The sequence below is a fragment of the Chroicocephalus ridibundus genome, chromosome 13 (genome assembly GCF_963924245.1).
Source record: "Chroicocephalus ridibundus chromosome 13, bChrRid1.1, whole genome shotgun sequence".
In the NCBI taxonomy this organism is placed as follows: Eukaryota; Metazoa; Chordata; class Aves; order Charadriiformes; family Laridae; genus Chroicocephalus; species Chroicocephalus ridibundus.
The window spans coordinates 14,877,196-14,895,760 of record NC_086296.1 but is presented as its reverse complement, the minus strand read 5'-3'; the positions used below and the strand labels follow the sequence as shown (position 1 = coordinate 14,895,760).

General features: G+C 63.9%; 2 protein-coding genes across 4 annotated transcripts in view; one reads left to right on the top strand and one right to left on the bottom strand.

The window, feature by feature from the left end:
* Nucleotides 1–2,594: 2,594 nt before the first annotated feature.
* On the top strand, nucleotides 2,595–6,713 carry WSB2 (WD repeat and SOCS box containing 2). The gene is made up of 9 exons (XM_063351477.1): nucleotides 2,595–2,996; nucleotides 3,144–3,315; nucleotides 3,410–3,642; nucleotides 3,835–3,966; nucleotides 4,300–4,400; nucleotides 4,619–4,791; nucleotides 5,025–5,138; nucleotides 5,622–5,729; nucleotides 5,949–6,713. Exons 1-9 carry the CDS (start codon nucleotides 2,981–2,983, stop codon nucleotides 6,109–6,111), a joined length of 1,212 nt encoding a protein of 403 aa, XP_063207547.1. The 5' UTR covers nucleotides 2,595–2,980; the 3' UTR covers nucleotides 6,112–6,713.
* Nucleotides 6,714–7,370: 657 nt separating this feature from the next.
* RFC5 (replication factor C subunit 5) overlaps nucleotides 7,371–18,565 on the bottom strand; it is a 15,692-nt gene continuing 4,497 nt past the window's right edge. The window contains exons 1-11 of one of the 3 annotated variants that reach the window (XM_063350722.1): nucleotides 11,028–11,110; nucleotides 10,819–10,883; nucleotides 9,857–9,993; nucleotides 9,694–9,773; nucleotides 9,286–9,359; nucleotides 8,985–9,144; nucleotides 8,730–8,811; nucleotides 8,464–8,593; nucleotides 8,175–8,252; nucleotides 8,024–8,078; nucleotides 7,382–7,751 (exon numbers count right to left, since the gene is read on the bottom strand). In XM_063350722.1, the coding sequence (XP_063206792.1) occupies nucleotides 7,655–7,751; nucleotides 8,024–8,078; nucleotides 8,175–8,252; nucleotides 8,464–8,593; nucleotides 8,730–8,811; nucleotides 8,985–9,144; nucleotides 9,286–9,359; nucleotides 9,694–9,773; nucleotides 9,857–9,993; nucleotides 10,819–10,883; nucleotides 11,028–11,059 (990 nt within the window). In that variant the 5' untranslated portion in view covers nucleotides 11,060–11,110 and the 3' untranslated portion in view covers nucleotides 7,382–7,654. Of the gene's footprint in view, nucleotides 7,752–8,023; nucleotides 8,253–8,463; nucleotides 8,594–8,729; nucleotides 8,812–8,984; nucleotides 9,145–9,285; nucleotides 9,360–9,693; nucleotides 9,774–9,856; nucleotides 9,994–10,818; nucleotides 10,884–11,027; nucleotides 11,111–18,565 lie in introns of those variants that run through there. The other 2 variants (XM_063350721.1, XM_063350723.1) reach the window with 2 other exon arrangements.

Here is an 18,565-nt window from a genome sequence, read left to right as displayed (position 1 = left end):
GCCAGCCACAGGTTGCCGCTGAGCGGCAACCCGCCGTGGGGTTCCCACGCCACCCCTCCTGGCACCCGCTCGGGGAAAACCCCCCTCTCCCTCTTCTAGCCACGGGGAAACTGAGGCACGGGGACATCCCTGGGGGGGGGGCGGGGGGGGGGAGAGTGTGTGCTGTCACAGATGAGTGGCACAAGGGACTGTCCCCATGCTGGGTCACCGTTGCGTGCTAGGGCCCTGGGGGTGACGCTGCCGGGTGGCTGGTACCGTGTGGGTGCTGGGTCCCTGGGGGGGGTTACTGGCAGGGGGGTGTCACCGTCTGGGTTCAGGGTCCTTGGGGTGATGCTGCCGGGGGGGGTGTCACTGAGTGGGTGCTGTGTGTTGTGCGGGGGTGTCACTGCAGTGAGGTGTCACCACGTGGGTGCTGGGTCCTTGTGTGGGGGTGTCACTGCCAAGGGGTGTCACTGTGTGGGTGCTGGGTCCCTGGGGGTGACACTACCAGGGGGTGTCACCGTGTGGGTGCTGGGTCCTTGGGGTGATGCTGCCGGGGGGGGGGGGGGTCACCAAGTGGGTGCTGTGTCCTTGTGCAGGGGTGTCACTGCAGTGGGGTGTCACTGCAGTGAGGTGTCACCATGTGGGTCCTGGGTCCCTGGGGTGTCACTGCTGGGGGGGTGTCACTGTGTGGGTTCAGGGTCCTTGGGGTGATGCTGCCGGGGGGAGTGTCACTGAGTGGGTGCTGTGTCCTTGTGCGGGGGTGTCACCGCAGTGAGGTGTCACCACGTGGGTGCTGGGTCCTTGTGCGGGGGTGTCACTGCCAAGGGGTGTCACTGTGTGGGTGCTGTGTCCCTGGGGGTGACACTACCAGGGGGTGTCACCGTGTGGGTGCTGGGTCCTTGGGGTGATGCTGCCGGGGGGGGGGTCACCAAGTGGGTGCTGTGTCCTTGTGCGGGGGTGTCACTGCAGTGAGGTGTCACCACGTGGGTGCTGGGTCCTTGTGCGGGGGTGTCACTGCCAAGGGATGTCACTGTGTGGGTGCTGAGTCCCTGGGGGTGACACTACCAGGGGGTGTCACCGTGTGGGTGCTGGTTCCCTGAGGGGGGTGACACTGCCAGGGGATGTCACTGTGTGGGTGCTGGGTCCTTGGGGGGGTCACTGCCGGGCGTGTCACCATGTGGGCGCTGGGTCCATGGGGTAACACTGCCGGGGGTGGGTGTCACCGCGTGAGTGCTGGGTCCCTGGGGGGTGACACTGCCAGCGGGGGGGGTCACCGAGTGGGTGTTGTGTCCCTGGGGTGACACTGCTGGGAGGTGTCACCATGTGGGTGCTGGGTCCCTGGGGGGAGGGGGGGTGACACTGCCAGGGGGTGTCACCATGCCCGTGCTGTGTCCCTGGGGGGGCTCTGCCTGTACCCCAGCGTGGCGGTGGGTGCCATGGGGAGCTCGGTGGGCGCATCGGCCTCAGGGTGGGGGTGCAGCGGCGGAAGCAGCCTGCCCGGGGGGTGCTGCTGGCACAGTGATCCCCGACACCCCCATGGGACCTTGTTTCCCACCCCCACCCCCGGGTGCCCCCTGCCCAGGGGACACCCTGAGCCGGAGCGGGGAGACTCCAGCAGATCCCGGGGTGCCTGCGGGTGCAGCGACGCTCCCCGGCTCCCCCCGCACCCCGGCTTCTCTGCCATGGCGGGGGACGGAGGGGGACGAGCGCTGGGGGGGAAAGTCCCCCCCATCCTGTTAGAGTGTGCCCCCCCCACCCCGGCATAGCGGGGGGCACTGGGGGGGGGGGAGGGCTGGTGAAATCGGGGGGTGCGGGGGTGGGCTGGCCAGATGGCTCCCGCAGTGACTCAGGGTAGGTGCTGCCAGGGCGGGCGTCGCCTAGTGGGTGCGGGGGCCGGGGGGGGGGGACACTGCCAATGGGGTGTCACCGTGTGGCTGCTGGGTCCTTGGGGTGACACTGCCAAGGGGTGCTGGTTCCCTGAGGGGGGGTGTCACTGCCAGGGGATGTCATGATGTGGGTTCTGGGTCCCCGGGGGGGGTCACTGCGGGGGGGGGGGGGTATCACTGAGTGGGTGCTGTGTCCCTGGGGGTGGCACTGCAGTGAGGTGTCACCATGTGGGTGCTGCGTCCCAGGGGGGTCACTGCCAAGGGGTGTCACTGTGTGGGTGCTGGGTCCTTGGGGTGATGCTGCCGGGGGGGGGGGTGTCACCATGTGGGTGCTGGGTCCTTGGGGTGTCACCGCCGAGGGGGTGTCACCATGTGGGTATTGGGTCCTTGGGGGGGTGTCACTGCCGGGGAGTTGTCACCGTGTGCGTGCTGGGTCCACGGGGGGGGCCAGTGCTGGGGAATGTCACTGTGTGGGTGCGGGGTCCAGGGGGTGACACTGCTGGGGGTGTGTCACCGAGTGGGTGCTGGGTCCCTGGGGGGGGTGACAATGCCGCGGGGGGGTGTCACCGTATGGGTACTGGGTCACGGGGGGGGGTGTCACTACTGGAGCGGGTGTCACTGTGTGGGTGTTGGGTCCCAGGGGTGTCACTGCCAGGGGGTGTCACCGTGTGGGTGCTGGTTCCCTGAGGGAGGTGACCCCGGTGCACCCCTGCTGCCATCCTGCCGGCCCCCCCCTCCCCTCCCGGGGGTGCCGGGGTCCCGAGCCGTCCCCACCGGCGGCTCGGCGCTTTGTTCACCGTCCGACCTATTCCCCGGGTCCCTTGTCCCCGCGTCTCTCCCGCTGCCAGCGGCACAGCCCCGGGGCCGGCGGGGGGAGCCATGCCGGGGGATCCTCCCTGCGGCCCCCCGCTGCTGCCGCCGCCGCCGCCCAGGCCCGGGCCCAGGCCGCGGCGGGGCGGCGCCGCCGGAGGAGGCGGAGGAGACGGAGGAGGAGGCGGCCGGGCTCCCCTCAGCGCGCCGCCGCCGCCGCTCCCGCCACCCTGGGCCTGGGCCTGGGCCTGGGCCCGGCGGGGCCTTGCGGCGGCCGGGCGGGGCCGGGCCGCGGAGCCGCCATGAAGCCGAGCGGAGGTGAGGCGGGGCCGGGGCAGCGGTTCCCATCCCCGGGATCCCCCCTGGGAAGGCCGGGAGCAGCCGGGGAGGGTGGTAGGGGGGAGGAGGCCCAGGCCGGTGAGCGGTGAAGGTGGAGGGGGGTAACATGGCCGTCCCGCCGCCCAGAGGAGCCGGTGCTGCTGGCCGAGCTGAAGCCGGGCCGCCCCCAGCGCTACGACTGGAAATCCAGCTGCGAGACATGGAGCGTGGCCTTCTCCCCCGACGGCGCCTGGTTCGCCTGGTCGCAGGGACACTGCGTGGTCAAGCTGATCCCCTGGCCCCTGGGGGAGGCCGAGCTGTGAGTAATGGCGGGGGGGACGGGACACACAGGGAGCCGGGGTGGGGGGTCCTGGCGGGGGGTCGAACGCCATCCCGCTCCTTTCTCCCCGCAGCTGCAAAACCTCGGAGCGCAAGGGCCGCGGCGGCAAAGCGGAGGCGAGGAGCCGAGGGGCGGCCAAGGAGAAGACGCTGGAGTGCGGGCAGATCGTGTGGGGCCTGGCCTTCAGCGCCTGGCCGGCCGCGGGGGCCGGGGAGACGGAGCCCGCCTGCGCCATGGCGCTTCCCTGCCTGATCCTGGCCACCGGGCTCAACGACGGGCAGATCAAGGTCTGGGAGGTGCAGACAGGTGAGCGGCCATTGCCGACAGCCAGAGCGGTTATGGCTTCAGGCTGGTTTCTCTCCCCTTGGAAGGGGATCGCGGCTTCATCCTCCCCCAGATACTCCCCCTGCTTTGTCCCAAGGGGGGCTGCCTGTGCGTGAGGGGCACTGCCTGGTTCCCCATGGTGGGGACAGCACTCAGCGTGTCCCCTCTCCGCAGGACACCTCCTCTTCAGCCTCTTGGGGCACCAGGACGTGGTCAGAGACCTGAGCTTCGCTCCCAATGGAAGCCTCATCCTTGTGTCGGCCTCGCGGGACAAGACCTTGCGTGTCTGGGACCTGAGCAGAGATGGTAGGAGCGCGTGGGGACATCCGCGGTGCTAGGGCACCCCCGGCTGAGGCTGGGCTCTGGGGAGAAACCCACCTTGGTAGGAGAGAAGGTGGGAGAGGACCTTTGGGGACGGTATTTGAGGAAGAAGGGGAGAGTCCGGAGACACGGAGCAGAGCCACCCACTTCCAGGGGGGGCCTGGGGAGCGCAGGAGGGGGATGCAAGTAGACAGGTTGGCATCTGCCCAGGGGAATGCCCCAGCCCCATGCGCGTTCTCTCTGGGGAAGGGTGGGGGGAGAGCAGGGGCAGCGCCTCTTGTGCTCCCCTCTGGTGACTTGCGTGTCTGCCGTCCCCAGGGCGGCAGGTCCAGGTGCTGTCGGGCCACGTGCAGTGGGTCTACTGCTGCTCCATCTCCCCGGACTGCAGCATGCTCTGCTCCGCAGCCGGAGAGAAGTCGGTGAGTCCCGCTGAATCCGATGCTCCCCGCAGCCCTCTGTATCCCCCCCCTACATGAGAAGGGGCCAGGCCAGAGCCACCCTCGCTCCTTGGCCATCCCAGCTCTGCATGGAGGAACTGGGAGCTGGGACCAGAGCTGGGATTTAAAGCCCAAGATGCTTCTCCTCCGCTCCTGCCCCCGGGATGCTCCCAGCCTCAGCACCTGCCCGTGTCCCGCAGGCGCTGCTGTGGAGCATGCGATCCTACACCCTCATCCGGAGGCTGGAGGGGCACCAGAGCAGTGTGGTGTCGTGCGACTTCTCGCCGGACTCGGCCCTCCTTGTCACCGCCTCCTATGACGCCTGTGTCATCATGTGGGACCCCTACACCGGGGAGCAGCTGAGGACGCTGCGGTATGGGGCCGGGGGGGATGGTGGAAGGTGGACAGAGCAATGCCGTGGGGGGTTCTTGGGGCCAAGTATGGCCTTCCCTTCTAGCTGGGCATGGCCAGCACCTCTTCCCTGGCTCCAGCGGCTGAAAGGGGGCTCTGGCTTGCCAGGTTTGGCCCCTCTGCCAGCCCCAGAGCACTGGGATGTGGCTCATGGCAGCGTGGGGTTGGCGCTGAGCCTGTTCTCCCCACACGCAGGCACGTCCCCTTGCACTCGGCGCTGGACTACAGCAGCGAAGTCCACACCAGCTCCCTGCGCTCCGTCTGCTTCTCCCCTGAGGGCCTCTACCTGGCCACGGTGGCGGATGACAGGTGAGTGTACCCCTTTGGGGACCTCCAGTGGGAAGAGGGTCCCAGGAGGACACCACCAAAACGAACCAGGAGCTCAGGACGTGCCAGTGGGGAGCAGACCTCACAGGCCAGTTCCCCACCGGTGCCCAGCGTAAGGGGAAAGCGCAGGCTGCCTGGGACACCGCCGCTTGGCTGTGGCAAGGGATAGCAAGGTCAGGGCCCTGTCACCCCTCCGAGCGACGAGCCGGGGCCCGTGTCCTCCTCCATGCTGTGCCGCCCTCGCTGTCCCCTTCGGCACGGTCACTAGCTCTGTCTGCATCCAGCTCAGCTCGACAGGGCACGGTGCCTTCCGCCTTGTGACGCTCCTGGGATGCTCTAAGCCCACGGGAAAGAAAATCCTCCTCCAGAGTTTGCATGCGTTCAGGTGAACCCAGAGGTTTTCTTTTAGCTGCAGGCGCTGCCTGGATGCGGGCCTGGCATCGTGTCCCCTCCCTTTCTCCTTAGGCTCCTGAGGATCTGGGCGTTGGAGCTGCGGTCTCCGGTGGCGTTTGCTCCCATGACCAACGGCCTGTGCTGCATGTACTTTCCACACGGCGGTTTTATCGCCACAGGGTGCGTATGCGGGAGAGGAAAGCGGAGAAACACGGGCTGCTTCCTGCTCCTCCTCCAGCTCGGGGTCCGCTCAGCAAATTCTGGGCTTCCCTGGAGGTGCAGGCTGGTTTCCTGGGCTGGGGAACGCGTGGTTGCAGCAAACCTGGGATATTTCGGGGTAACTGAGCTTTCTCGCGCCGCTCTGCCCTGTGCTCACGGCTCATTTGGGTCCGGTTGCAGGACCAGAGATGGCCACGTCCAATTCTGGACCGCTCCAAGGGTCCTCTCCTCGCTAAAGCACTTGTGTCGCAAAGCTCTGCGCACCTTCCTGACGACGTACCAGGTCCTCGCGCTCCCCATTCCCAGGAAGCTGAAGGAATTCCTCACTTACCGGACTTTTTAAGGCAGCGTGGACAGCGGAGACACGGAACCCAAAGCCCTCTGCCCGGCGGTGGGGCTGGGCCTGGGTCAGAGGAGGCACCGCAGCAACGACGTCTCGCTGATTCCTGAGCCGCGGGGCAGGAGGATTGCCGCTCCCCTTGTTTTGGGGCTGCGTCGGGGAACGTGGAGGGATTTTTTTTTTTTTTTTGGGTGTAATAATACTAGAACCCAGCAAAAAAGCATGCGGAGGGCAAGGGGCACAGCTGCGGTGGCCCCGCAGGGGACAGACGTCCCCCTGTCCCCCTGCTATCTGCAAGTTTTGGGTCAGGTGCTTTTGCTTCCAAGTGCAATGTTGTGGATTGAAGGTTAGCGGGCGCGCTCCGAGCCGGAGCTTTTGTTGTTCCTACAAATACAGGGCTACAACCGTTCCCAATAAAAACGATCCTCACTGGGACCGGCTCCTGCTGGAGCTTTAGTTTCCGGAGAGGCGCGGGCTCTGCTGCTTCTCCTGCTCCGGGTATGAGCTGGACAAACCCCAGCGGGTGTCCGCGGACTAGACGACAGCGATGACAGAATAAAAGAAACAAATGATTCGTCACATCTTTCCTCTTGGTTCGTAGCGGTGACCTGAGGATACCCGGCAGGGCAGGCCCAGGGCCTCCAGCCACAGCTGAGCGCCGACTTGGGCTCCAAAGTCCAGCAGACCAGTAAGCGTTCAGCGGTGGGTGCTGGGGGGAGGATCGGTCCGCCGCGAAGGTGGGATGCGGGGCTTCCCGCAGCCCCCAGCTCCCGTTCCTCCGGTGTTTTCTTTCCCTGCTGGAGCTCTGCGCTCGAGGAGCCCCACGTTCACGCTGTGGATGAAGCGGTCTTGGGGGCTTGTCTCCCTCCCTCCAGCTGAACTGGTGTCTGGAGTGACGACGTGTGCTTTGAGTCCCCTCCATGCTAGAGGGCCCGAGGCTGTGACCCCAGCTGATGGAGAGGACAGGGAATGTCTCCTCTAAACGACTCCCTGGGATGTTTTCTCTTGCGGGGAGCTGAGGGCAGAAAGCTGGGCTTTCCCTAACCCGTATGGGTGTCACCCACCGCTGCCTTCCCTCTTGTAACGGGGGGATGTCACCGCAAGAAACCGCGCTGTCCCCAGGCAGCATGCTGTCCCCGGCTGCACGGGCGGCGGGGTGGCACAAGCCACGGTGGGACTGCGCAGCGTGTCAGCGCCCTGCAGGGACTGGAGGTTGCGCAGGCGGGTGACAGCAGCAGGACTTCAGCCTGCGTGGGTGCGACGCCTTTGCGAGGGGACAGGGTCAGCCTCCACCCCCTCCCTTTGGTCCTTGCTCTACAGGAGGACAAAGAAGAGACAAGCGCAACCCGCTGGGCTTTGGGAGGCGTCTGTATTTCCCGGCGAGGCTTAGAAACGGCGCTGCCCGACTCTCGCGCCCTGGCTGCGGGTTCAAGGCTTGCAAAAAGGCATGGGAAAGCCGGACGGAGCAGCTCCGGGCACCGCGCTGACGATCCCCACCGGCTCCCGCGCCACGCGACGTTGCAAGGAAGGACCCACCCAGCGGGACTCAGGCTTCGGCCACGATCAGGTCCCTGGTGACTTGGAAAGCCGCGATGAGGGAGCTCAGCTGAATCTTTTCACTGGTCCCAGCAGCCAGCCGGTACCTGGAGACAGGGGAGGGGGGGGGGCAAGGGCAGGTGCAGGTGTTTACACCAGCATCCGCCTCCCCACAAAGCCACAGCTCTGGCCAGGACGCAGCGAGCCAAGCGCAGGGTTTATGCGGCAGAGACGGATGCACAAGGGCTGGGGGCATCTGCCAGCGGTGCCCAGCGGCCACCAGGACCCGGCACAGCGTGGTAGCGGTGACCCCCCCGTGGGATGGGCGTGCTGGCCAGCCCCCCCAAACCAGGGTGTTTTGGGGCAAGTGGACACTTACTCGATGTCTGCCATTTTGATCAGCAGCTGGATGCGGACCGAGGGTGGGAAATCGACTGCGGAGAGAAGGAGACAGCGTGCGTCAGCGGGGGCTGGGGGGGGACGATTGTCCCTCCCAGGGTCACCCAGGAGCTGGCCCCGCGAGCCCCTACCTCTGTGCACAAAGAGGTGGATCTCGGTGAGGATGTCCTGCAGGGCCAAGCCCTTCAGCGTCTTCAGCTCCATGATTTCTGAGATGAGAACGAGTGAAGGGCTTTTTTCCAAGCTTTTCCCCACAAGATCCCACTCCTCATCCCTGCGGCAACCCCGAGGACCCTCCCCCCATGCGAGCTGCACCCGTCCCAGCCAGAGCCGGAGGCCAGAGGATGGGAAGCCCTGGCGAAGAGGAGGATTCCCGTCGGCGGGGATTCGACGCTAAGCCCAGCGGAGGGAAAAGGATACTGCGGTAGGCGGTGGAAAAGTCCTGGTTCAGCATCCAGTCGAGGATGTTGGCGATGTCCGACTTGAGGGGGTGTCCCGTGCAGGTGTAGACGTTCTCCTCCGTCACCTTGCCGAAGGCCATGGTGGTGCTCTGAGGAAGAGGAGGGCGGAGGGAGGGATGAAGAGCTCGTTTCTTCCTCCACCGATCCCTCCGGGGCAGCTGCCTGCGTGGGGCTGACCGCTGCCGGTGGACGCGAGGGCAGAGCGGCCGCGGCCGTGGTCCGTACCTGCAAGATATTGAGGGCTCTGCGCATGTCACCGCTCGAGAGGGTCACCAGAGCCTTCATCCCATCCTCCGTCACATCCACCCTGGAAAACAAGACCTGGGGGGCTGCAGAGGGAGCCAGCGCTGCCGGAGGGAAATACAACCCTGGAAAACCAAGCCGGCTGCTGCGCCCTGCGTAGGGGAACGGGGGGGGAGAAAAAGAGGGATGCTGAGGATGCTGTGGACGCCCCCCCCCCACCCCCCGGCCCCAGCTCACCCCTCCTCCTGTATGACGTGCTGCAGCCGGGGCACCATCAGCTCCGGGGTGAGGGGGCCGAAGCGGAATCGCGTGCAGCGGGACTGCAAGGCGGGGATGATCTTGGAGAGGTAGTTGCAGATGAGGCAAAACCGGGTGTTTTCCGTGAACTTCTCGATCACTGCAAAGAGGAGGGAGGAGAGGCTGGTCCTCCTCGGCCCCCTGCTTGTCTGGGCTTCCCCCCCCCCCCCACACACACCCTGCGCCGGGCTGGGAAAGGCCGGAGGGGTGGCAGTGGCGTGGGGTCCCCAGCGCCCCTCACCTCGCCTCAGGGCGTTCTGAGCATCCTGGGTCATGGCGTCGGCTTCATCCAGGATGACGAGCTTGAAACCTTTCCTTAAAAAGGGAGGAAAAGGGGGTGGCTTTGGTCCTGGAAAAGGGGGATGGGACAGGGGGTACATGTGCCTGTTCCCAGCCTGACACACCTCCCCCCCCACCCCGAATGCTCCTTTCCCCTCTGGACCAGCACCTTTATCACTCATCCTTACCGTCCTCATCCTCCCCGCTTGCAGGGCAGCCCCGACTCCTTCCCATCCGCTCCGGCACGCTTCCCACCTCCGGAGCCCCCCCAAACCCAGCTCCCGAGGTGAGCGCCGGGGCAGGCGGTGCCGGGGGGCGGGATGTGAGGAAGGGATGGGGAGCTTTGGGAAGCGCAGACCCCACCACTCACTTAAAGATGGTCCTGGTGCTGGCGAAGCTCAGGATGGGCCCTCGGACGATGTCGATGCCCCGGTCATCGGAGGCGTTGAGCTGGAGGGAGACGCCGTGGATCCCTGGGATGCCCCCAGGGGGTGGGCGGGGATCCCTCCCACCATCACCCCCCCCAACCTTACCTCCAGCACCATGGAACCGAATTCCCGCTCCCGGTAGAGCTGTTTGGCACAGGCGAGGATGGTGGAGGTTTTACCGGTACCGGGGGGGCCATAGAGGAGAAGGTGCGGGAGCCGATCCTCGCTGATGAACCGCTGCACTGCGGGAGGGGGGGGCACAGATAACGGGGCTGGGGGGTGCTCAGCACCCCCAGGGGTGTTGCGGGGAGAGGGGGGAGTTACCTGGGGGGGGGTGTGGGTGTGTGGGGGGTTGCTTATTGCTTACAGGGCTGGGGGGTTAGTTACTGGGGGGGGGGGGAGTACTTAGGGGGTGTGTATATGTGTGTGGTTAATTATTGGGGGGGTGTGTTTATTTACCAGAGGGATGGTTAATTACTGGGGGGTAGAGTTTACTTACTGGGGGGTAAAGTTTACTTACTGGGGTGGGTGGGTTTATTACTGGGGGGTAGGGTTTACTTACTGGGGGGTAAAACTTACTTACTGGGAGGGGGGGGTATTAATTACCGGGGGTAGGGTTTACTTCCTAGGGGGGGTTAGGTTTACTTAGTGGGGGGTGTGTGTGTTAATTACTGGGGGGTTGGGTAATTACTGGGGGGTAGGGTTTACTTACTGGGGGGGGTGTGTGTTAATTACTGGGGGGTAGGGTTTACTTGAGGGGTGCGGGTAATTACTGGGGGGTAGGGTTTACTTACTGGGGGGTAAAGTTTACTTACTGGGGGGTTGGGTTTACTTACTGGGGGTGTGTGTGTTAATTACTGGGGGGTAGGGTTTACTTGAGGGGCGCGGGTAATTACTGGGGGGTAGGGTTTACTTACTGGGGGGGGTTAATTACTGGCGGGTAGGGTGTGTTAGTTAGTTAGTTAGTTACCGGGGGATGTGTCTTACCGGGGGAGGGTATTGCTTACCGAGGCGGGGGGGGGATGGTTATTACTTACCGGGGGGGGTGGGGGGGGGTGGTTACTTACCGGTGCTGAGTATATCCCGGTGAGACACCAGCTCCGACAGCGCCTGCGGCCGGTATTTCTCCACCCTGCAACGGACACAGCGCACCGGGGAGGGTGGGGGGGGAACGGGACGGGGAGGGGGGGGGGGGGTGTGCGATTAGCCGGGGGCAGCGCCCTCCCCTTCCTCCCCCCCATCCCCATCCCCATCCCGATCCCCATCCCGATCGTACCACGGTAGGTTCCCGCCGCCCGCTCGCGCCATATTCCGCAGCCTCGCGAGAGCGCCGGGATGGGGCGGGGCGGGGCGGGGCGGGGCGGGGCGGGGCGGGTCCGGCCGCCCCCACACACCCCCCCGCGCCCCCGCCCCGCCCCATCCCGGCGCAGTGGCCGGGTCAGCCCCGGGGGCGGGGCTTAGAGCGAAGCAAGGCGGTGCTTGTGCTATGAGCGGGGGGGGAAAGGGGTGGGGGGGGATGCTTTTTGGCGGGGGAGGGGGGAAGCAGAGCGGTGGGAATAGTGGGAATTGGGAAAGGGAAGGGACGGGACGGGACGGGACGGGACGGGACGGACGTGGGTTTAGGGGGAGCGCGGAGCCGGGAGCGGGCAAAGGAAGCCGATGGGTGGGATTCGCGGGGGGGGAGCGCGGCGCTGGGAATGGGTAAAGTGAAGTTGCGGGGGTGATTTTTGGGGGGAGCGCGGCACTAGGCTGTGCTAGAGCAGGGGTATGGGTGTGCTTTTGGGGGGGCACGGCGCTGGGAGTTGCTAAAGCAGGGGTGTCGGAGTGCTTTTGGGGGGGCACGGTGCTGGGAGTTGCTAAAGCAGGGGTGTCGGTGTGCTTTTGGGGGGGCACAACGCTGGGAGTTGCTAAAGCAGGGGTTTCAGTGTGCTTTTGGGGGGGCACAACGCTGGGAGTTGCTAAAGCAGGGGTGTCGGTGTGATTTTGGGGGGGCACGGTGCTGGGAGTTGCTAAAGTAGGGGTATGGGTGTGCTTTTGGGGGGGGCACGGTGCTGGGAGTTGCTGAAGCAGGGGTTTGGGTGTGCTTTTTGGGGGGGCACAACGCTGGGAGTTGCTAAAGCAGGGGTATGGGTGTGCTTTTGGGGGGGCACGGCGCTGGGAGTTGCTAAAGCAGGGGTTTGGGTGTGCTTTTGGGGGGGCACGGCGCTGGGAGTTGCTAAAGCAGGGGTTTGGGTGTGCTTTTGGGGGGGCACGGTGCTGGGAGTTGCTAAAGCAGGGGTGTCGGTGTGCTTTTGGGGGGGCACGGTGCTGGGAGTTGCTAAAGCAGGGGTGTCGGTGTGATTTTTGGGGGGGGCACGGTGCTGGGAGTTGCTGAAACAGGGGTGTCAGTGTGATTTTTGGGGGGGGCACGGTGCTGGGAGTTGCTAAAGCAGGGGTGTCGGTGTGCTTTTGGGGGGGGCACGGCGCTGGGAGTTGCTAAAGCAGGGGTGTCGGTGTGCTTTTTGGGGGGGCACTGTGCTTCAAGTTGCTAAAGTGGGGCTGTGGGTGTGCTTTTGGGGGGAGCGCGGTGCCGGGAGCGGGCAAAGGAAGCCGATGGGTGGGATTCGGGGGTGGGGGGGAGCGTGGCGCTGGGAATGGATAAAGTGAAGTTGCAGGGATGATTTTTGGGGGGAGCGCGGCACTGGGCTGTGCTAAAGCAGGGGTGTGGGTAGGCTTTTGGGGGGGGCACGGTGCTGGGAATTGCGAAAGCAGGATTGTGACCCCGCTTTTGGGGTGCCCCTGCTCTTGGAAAGCCCTTTTGGGTGCGGGGGGCACCCGAAGGTGCTGGATGCGGCCTCTTCTCGCCAGGGTGACCTCCAAGGGAAGAGGGGTCCAGGGTATTTCGGGTTGGGCTTCGCGAAAACGTCCGGAGCCTCCTTAGAGAAGGGGCTTAGAGGGAAAAATAACATGAGCCGGCCGGCGGGGACGCCGTGGATGGAGGAAGGAAAGCTGGGCGGCAGGGAGAGGCTTGGGGAGCCCGGGCAGGGAGGTGATGGGAAGCGATCCGCCGGGAAGTGGAGGTGATGGGGAATGTATCGGAGGGGTGAACAAAATCCCGGGGAAATCCTGTCGCTGGCAAGGGAAGGGAAAACATCAAGAGGTCCAGGTCGAATCCTATAGAAACCCCAAAAGCTGCCGGAGGGCAACTGCTCTCCTGTACTCCACCCCCCCTTTATTTTTGTTTTTCCTATTTTTTTCCCTCCCCTCAGCCGTGTAAGGGAAAGCGGGACAGATGGCCCTTCCGAAGGCGGGGGCTTGGAGCTTCGAGGTCCTTCCCCAGCGCCGGGGAACGGGCTGGGGGTGTCACCTCCCGCCCTGACGGCCGTGGGCTTCTCCCCGGCACAGTGGGTCCAGAGCCGCTGCTCCCTCCTCGCCTCTGCCTTCACCTGGGGCAGCCTCTTGCCCTTCAAGGTTGATTTTTCCAGGCGTTTCTTCCCCCCTCCACCCCCCCAGCCCCTCTCTGTGCCCCATCAGGAATAAACCTTTGAGCTCCAAACCCAGGGTGGAGGCTCAGATCCACCGCGGTACCTCTCGCGGGCGATTTCACCTCTTTGTCCACCGGCTTGCTTTAAAGATTATTTGTTTGGTTTTGGTTTGTTTGTTTTTTTGTTTTTTTTTTTTTTTTTTTAATTGGTTGGGGTTTAATGTTAAAATTGATGGGCGCATCCCCCGGCAATGATTCTGCCTCGTTAGGGCTGGCTGAATTATTAACCAGTGTCCGAGCTGCCTGTCTGGGCTTCTTTAACCTGTTACGGCCCTTGGGAAGGGGACCGGCGGGTCACGGCCCAGGTGGAATGTACAGCGCTCCGTTACCAGCCCTGAGGCATCAGGAGAATCCCTTCGGAAGAGGGTGAGGGGCTTGCAGGTAGCCGGGGGCAGAGACGATGACCGTGGTGCCAGGGGTGGCGATGCTGGCAGAGATGGTGCCAGAGATGCTGGCGGCAGTGGCAGAGATGGCACCAGAGATGGTGGGGGTGGTGACAGAGATGGTGGCAATGGCAGAGTTGGCACCAGAGATGGTGGGGGCGGTGACAGAGATGGTGGCAATGGCAGAGATGGCACCAGAGATGGTGGGGGCGGTGACAGAGATGGTGGCAATGGCAGAGATGGCACCAGAGATGGTGGGGGCGGTGACAGAGATGGTGGCAATGGCAGAGATGGCACCAGAAATGGTGGGGGCGGTGACAGAGATGGCATCAGAGATGGTGGGGGCGGTGACAGAGATGGCACCAGAGATGGCAGCAGGGTTGGTGGTGGCGGTGGCAGAAGTGGTGGCGGTGGCAGAGGTGGCATCAGAGATGATGGCCGTGGTGGCAGAGATGGTGCCAGAGATGGCAGCGGTGGTGGCAGATATGATGCCAGAGATGGCGGCAGTGGTGGCACAGATTGCACCAGGGATGGCAGCAGTGGCAGAGATGGCACCAGAGATGATGGTGGTGGTGGCAGAGACGGCACCAGAGGTGGTGGCAGCAGTGGCAGAGATGGTGTCAGTGGCAGAGATGGCACCAGAGATGATGGCAGTTGTGGCAGAGATGGCACCAGAGATGGTGGTGGTGGTGGCAGAGGTGGCGGCGGTGGCAGAGGTGGCACCAGAGGTGGTGGCAGCGGTGGCAGAGATGGCACCAGAGATGGTGGGGGTGGTGGCAGAGATGGTGGCAATAGCAGAGATGGCACCAGAGATGGTGGTGGTGGTGGCAGAGATGGTGCCAGAGATGGCAGCGGTGTCAGAGATGATGTCGGTTGTGGCAGAGATGGCAGCGGTGGTTGCAGAGATGATGGCGGTGGTGGCAGATATGATGCCAGAGATGGCAGCGGTCATGGCACAGATTGCACCAGAGATGGCAGTGGTGGCAGAGATGGCACCAGAGATGGTGGCGGTGGTGGCAGAGATGATGTCTGCGGTGGCAGAGATGGTGGTGGTGGCAGAGGTGGCACCAGAGACGGTGGCGGTGGTGGCAGAGATGGTGGCAGTGTCTCGCGTCCCACTCTCAGCAGAGATGGGGGGTAAGCGACTCAGCCTGGTAAATGCCCACCGGCGCGGGCTAAGGCGAGACAAATCCCAAGGTCCGTATGCAAACAGTGATTAGTTTCCCACAATGATCCCTACTGGTCTTCCCAAGTCCAGGATAACGGGACGGGTACGTGACGAATTACGGCAGGCGGTGAGCTGTGCACCGCGTTACTTAACAACCGGTATGTGACAGCTCACGGCGAGCGGGACTTCAGGTCGCTACGGCACAACTCCAACCGTGACTGGCCAACTCCCGGAGAAAGGAGAAACCGAGGGATAGGGAAAGGAAAAGACAGAGCAAAAGACACAGCTAGAGGGATCGCCGGTCTTGGCTCCAGCCTTTTTTTTTCAGGGAATCTTCCCAGGCATAATCTTCTTTCTTGGGAAAAATCTTCCCAGGCACGATCTGTGTTCCCCTTCTTTGTTCCCTCCCCAGGGGCACTGATTTTCCCCTTTTTCTCTTTGCTGAATTAGCCCGGTCCAGCCCTCCCCTCGCCGAGGACAGCCTCCGCTCGGCTTTCTCCCTTCTCCCAGGTGAGGTGTAGCGTGATTTGGGCGGCGGGAGGCGCGTGCCGCGGTCACACCTGTGTAGCGTGAGCTCTGTAACCTCCCTTAGCACATGCAGGGCGTGCGCTTTCGTATGCCTTTGGTGGATAATGAAGCAAAGGTCACTCGTGGGACACCATGGCCTTGAGCACTGAGAACGAGCAGGCTCGCCACACGAGTGGCGGCGCTATCTTGTCTTCACAAAACCGTTCCCCCCCCCCGCTTTCGGGGCGCCAGAAGCGTGAGCCTTATCAGCTCTCTGAAAGCCAGGGCCTGCGGTAGTTATTGCCTTGCGAGGGTTTGAGGCGTTCCGTGGACGGCTTGGAGGGCCTCCTGCCCCTCCGCAGGGAACCGACAGGCCGTCTCTTACAGGCATCAGAGGTGGGTGGCGGCGGTGGCAGAGATGGCACCAGAGATGGTGGTGGCGGGTGGCAGAGACGGTGGCAGCAGAGACGGTGATGGCAGAGATGGCACCAGAGATGGGGGGTGGCAGAGGCAGAGATGGTGGTGGCGGCAGGGATGGTGGTGGCGGTGGCAGAGATGGCGCCAGAGATGATGGTGGCGGTGGCAGACATGGGGGCCAGAGATGGTGGCGGTGGCAGAGATGGGGCCAGAGATGCTGGCGGTGGTGGCGGCAGAGATGGCACCTGAGAGGGTGACAGCGGTGGCAGAGATGGTAGCAGCAGAGACAGTGATGGCAGAGATGGCAGCAGTGGCAGAGATGGCACCAGAGATGGCAGTGGTGGCAGAGGTGATGGCAGAGATGGTGCCAGAGATGGGGCGGTGGCAGAGGCAGAGATGGTGGTGGTGGCAGAGATGGTGGCGGCTGTGGCGGCAGAGATGGCGCCAGAGATGTGGTGTCAGTGGCAGAGATGGCACCAGAGATGGTGGCGGCGGTGGCAGAGATGGTGGCGGTGGCAGAGATGGCACCAGAGATGGTGGCAGCTGTGGCAGCAGAGATGGCACCTGAGAGGATGACAGCGGTGGCAGAGATGGTGGCAGCAGAGATGGTGATGGCAGAGATGGCAGCAGTGGCAGAGATGGCACCAGAGATGGTGGCGGCAGCAGCAGAGATGGCAGCCGAGATGGTGGTGGCAGAGATGGCAGCGGTGGCAGAGATGGCGGCTGCAGCACCAGAGATGGGCAGTGGTGGCAGAGGTGATGGCAGAGATGTCGCCGGAGATGGTGGCGGCAGTAGCAGAGATGGCGCCAGAGATGGTGGCAGCGGTGGTAGAGATGGTGGTGGTGGCAGAGATGGTGGCAGCGGTGGCAGAGATGGTGGTGGTGGCAGAGATGGCGCCAGAGATGGTGGCAGCAGTGGCGGCAGAGAAAGCACCTGAGAGGATGACAGCGGTGGCAGAGATGGTGGCAGCAGAGACAGTGATGGCAGAGATGGTGGCAGTGGCAGAGATGGCACCAGAGATGGCAGTGGTGGCAGAGATGGTGGCAGCGGCACCAGAGATGGCAGTGGTGGCAGAGATGGGGCCAGAGATGGTGTCAGCGGTTGTAGAGGTGGCACCAGAGATAGTGGTGGTGGCAGCAGCAGAGATGGCGGTGGTGCCAGAGATGGCACCAGGGATGGTGGCGGAGGTGGTAGAGATTGTGGTGGTGGCAGCAGAGAAGGCACCAGACATGGCGGCGGTAGCGGGGATGGCGGTGGCAGCGATGGCGGTGGCAGAGATGCTCTTTCTCAGGGAAGAACGACGGGGGTCCTGGAGAGGCGAAGTCCAGAGGACGGACCCATCCGTCCCGGAGGCGGAGATGCTCTTTGGCATGTTCGTAAGGAAGGAATGACAATGCCCCCGCGGCACCCAGTCCGGACTTAAAGACGAACGGGGACAATCCCAAATTTAGAGGGGTCAGCAACAATCCGGGGCAACGATTTAGGACTCGTGGCCGATGGCCAGCGGCACGCAGAAGCCTCGCGGGGCGATAGTGAAGGAAATTAATAATTCAAGCTCTCCAAGGCGGTAGAATGGAAAAACACGGGGTTTCTCCTTGATCTCGGGCCCGCTCCCGCCGGCCGGAACACGGATCTGCCGTTCGCTCCGCGGGTCAGCCCAGCGCTGCCTTGTCCAACCCCCCCGGCGAGAGGGGTTTTTGGGGAGCCTGAGCTTCGGCGTGCGCCCGAAATGACTGCAGGCGCTGCTGCTGCTGCTGCTGCTGGGCTTGGGGCGGGTTCCCAGCGGAGTCTCCCTGCTTTCCTTTTGCTTTCCTTTTGCTTCCTTTGCTTTCCTTTTGCTTTCCTTTTGCTTTCCTTTTGCTTTCCTTTTGCTTTTCCTTTTGCTTTCCTTTACTATTTCACTCTATTTTATTCTACCTTTTCCCCCCTTTTCCCCCCTTTTCCCCCCTTTTCCCCCCCTTTTCCCCCCTTTTCCCCCCTTTTCCCCCCTTTTCCCCTCTTTTCCCCCCTTTTCCCCCCCCTTCTCTTCCCCCCCTTTCTCCTTCCCCCCCCTTTCTCCTTCCCCCCCCTTTCTCCTTCCCCCCCTTTCTCCTTCCCCCCCCTTTCTCCTTTCCCCCCCCTTTCTCCTTCCCCCCCCCTTTCTCCTTCCCCCCCCTTTCTCCTTCCCCCCCCCTTTCTCCTTCCCCCCCTTCTCTTCCCCCCTTCTCTTCCCCCCCTTCTCTTCCCCCCCTTCTCTTCCCCCCCCCTTCTCTTCCCCCCCCTTCTCTTCCCCCCCCTTTGTCCTTCCCCCCCCTTCTCCTTCCCCCCCCCTTCTCCTTCCCCCCCCCTTTCTCCTTCCCCCCCCTTTCTCCTTCCCCCCCCCCCTTTCTCCTTCCCCCCCCCCTTTCTCCTTCCCCCCCCCCTTTCTCCTTCCCCCCCCCCTTTCTCCTTCCCCCCCCCCTTTCTCCTTCCCCCCCCCCTTTCTCCTTCCCCCCCCCTTTCTCCTTCCCCCCCCCCCTTTCTCCTTCCCCCCCCCCTTTCTCCTTCCCCCCCCCTTTCTCCTTCCCCCCCCCCTTTCTCCTTCCCCCCCCCCCTTTCTCCTTCCCCCCCCCCTTTCTCCTTCCCCCCCCCCCCTTTCTCTTCCCCCCCCCCATTTCCCACCTTTTTTTTTCTCCCTTTTTCCCCCTTATTTTATTTGGACATGCCGATACTGGGACTGTGGGAGTCCCTTTTGCCCTGGAGCTGCCCGAGTGCTGGGGAGGGGGGGACAGCCGCTGGGCAAAGGATGCCCGGGGTGGGGGGTGTGGGGGGGTTCCCCCTGCTCCCCCAGCACCCC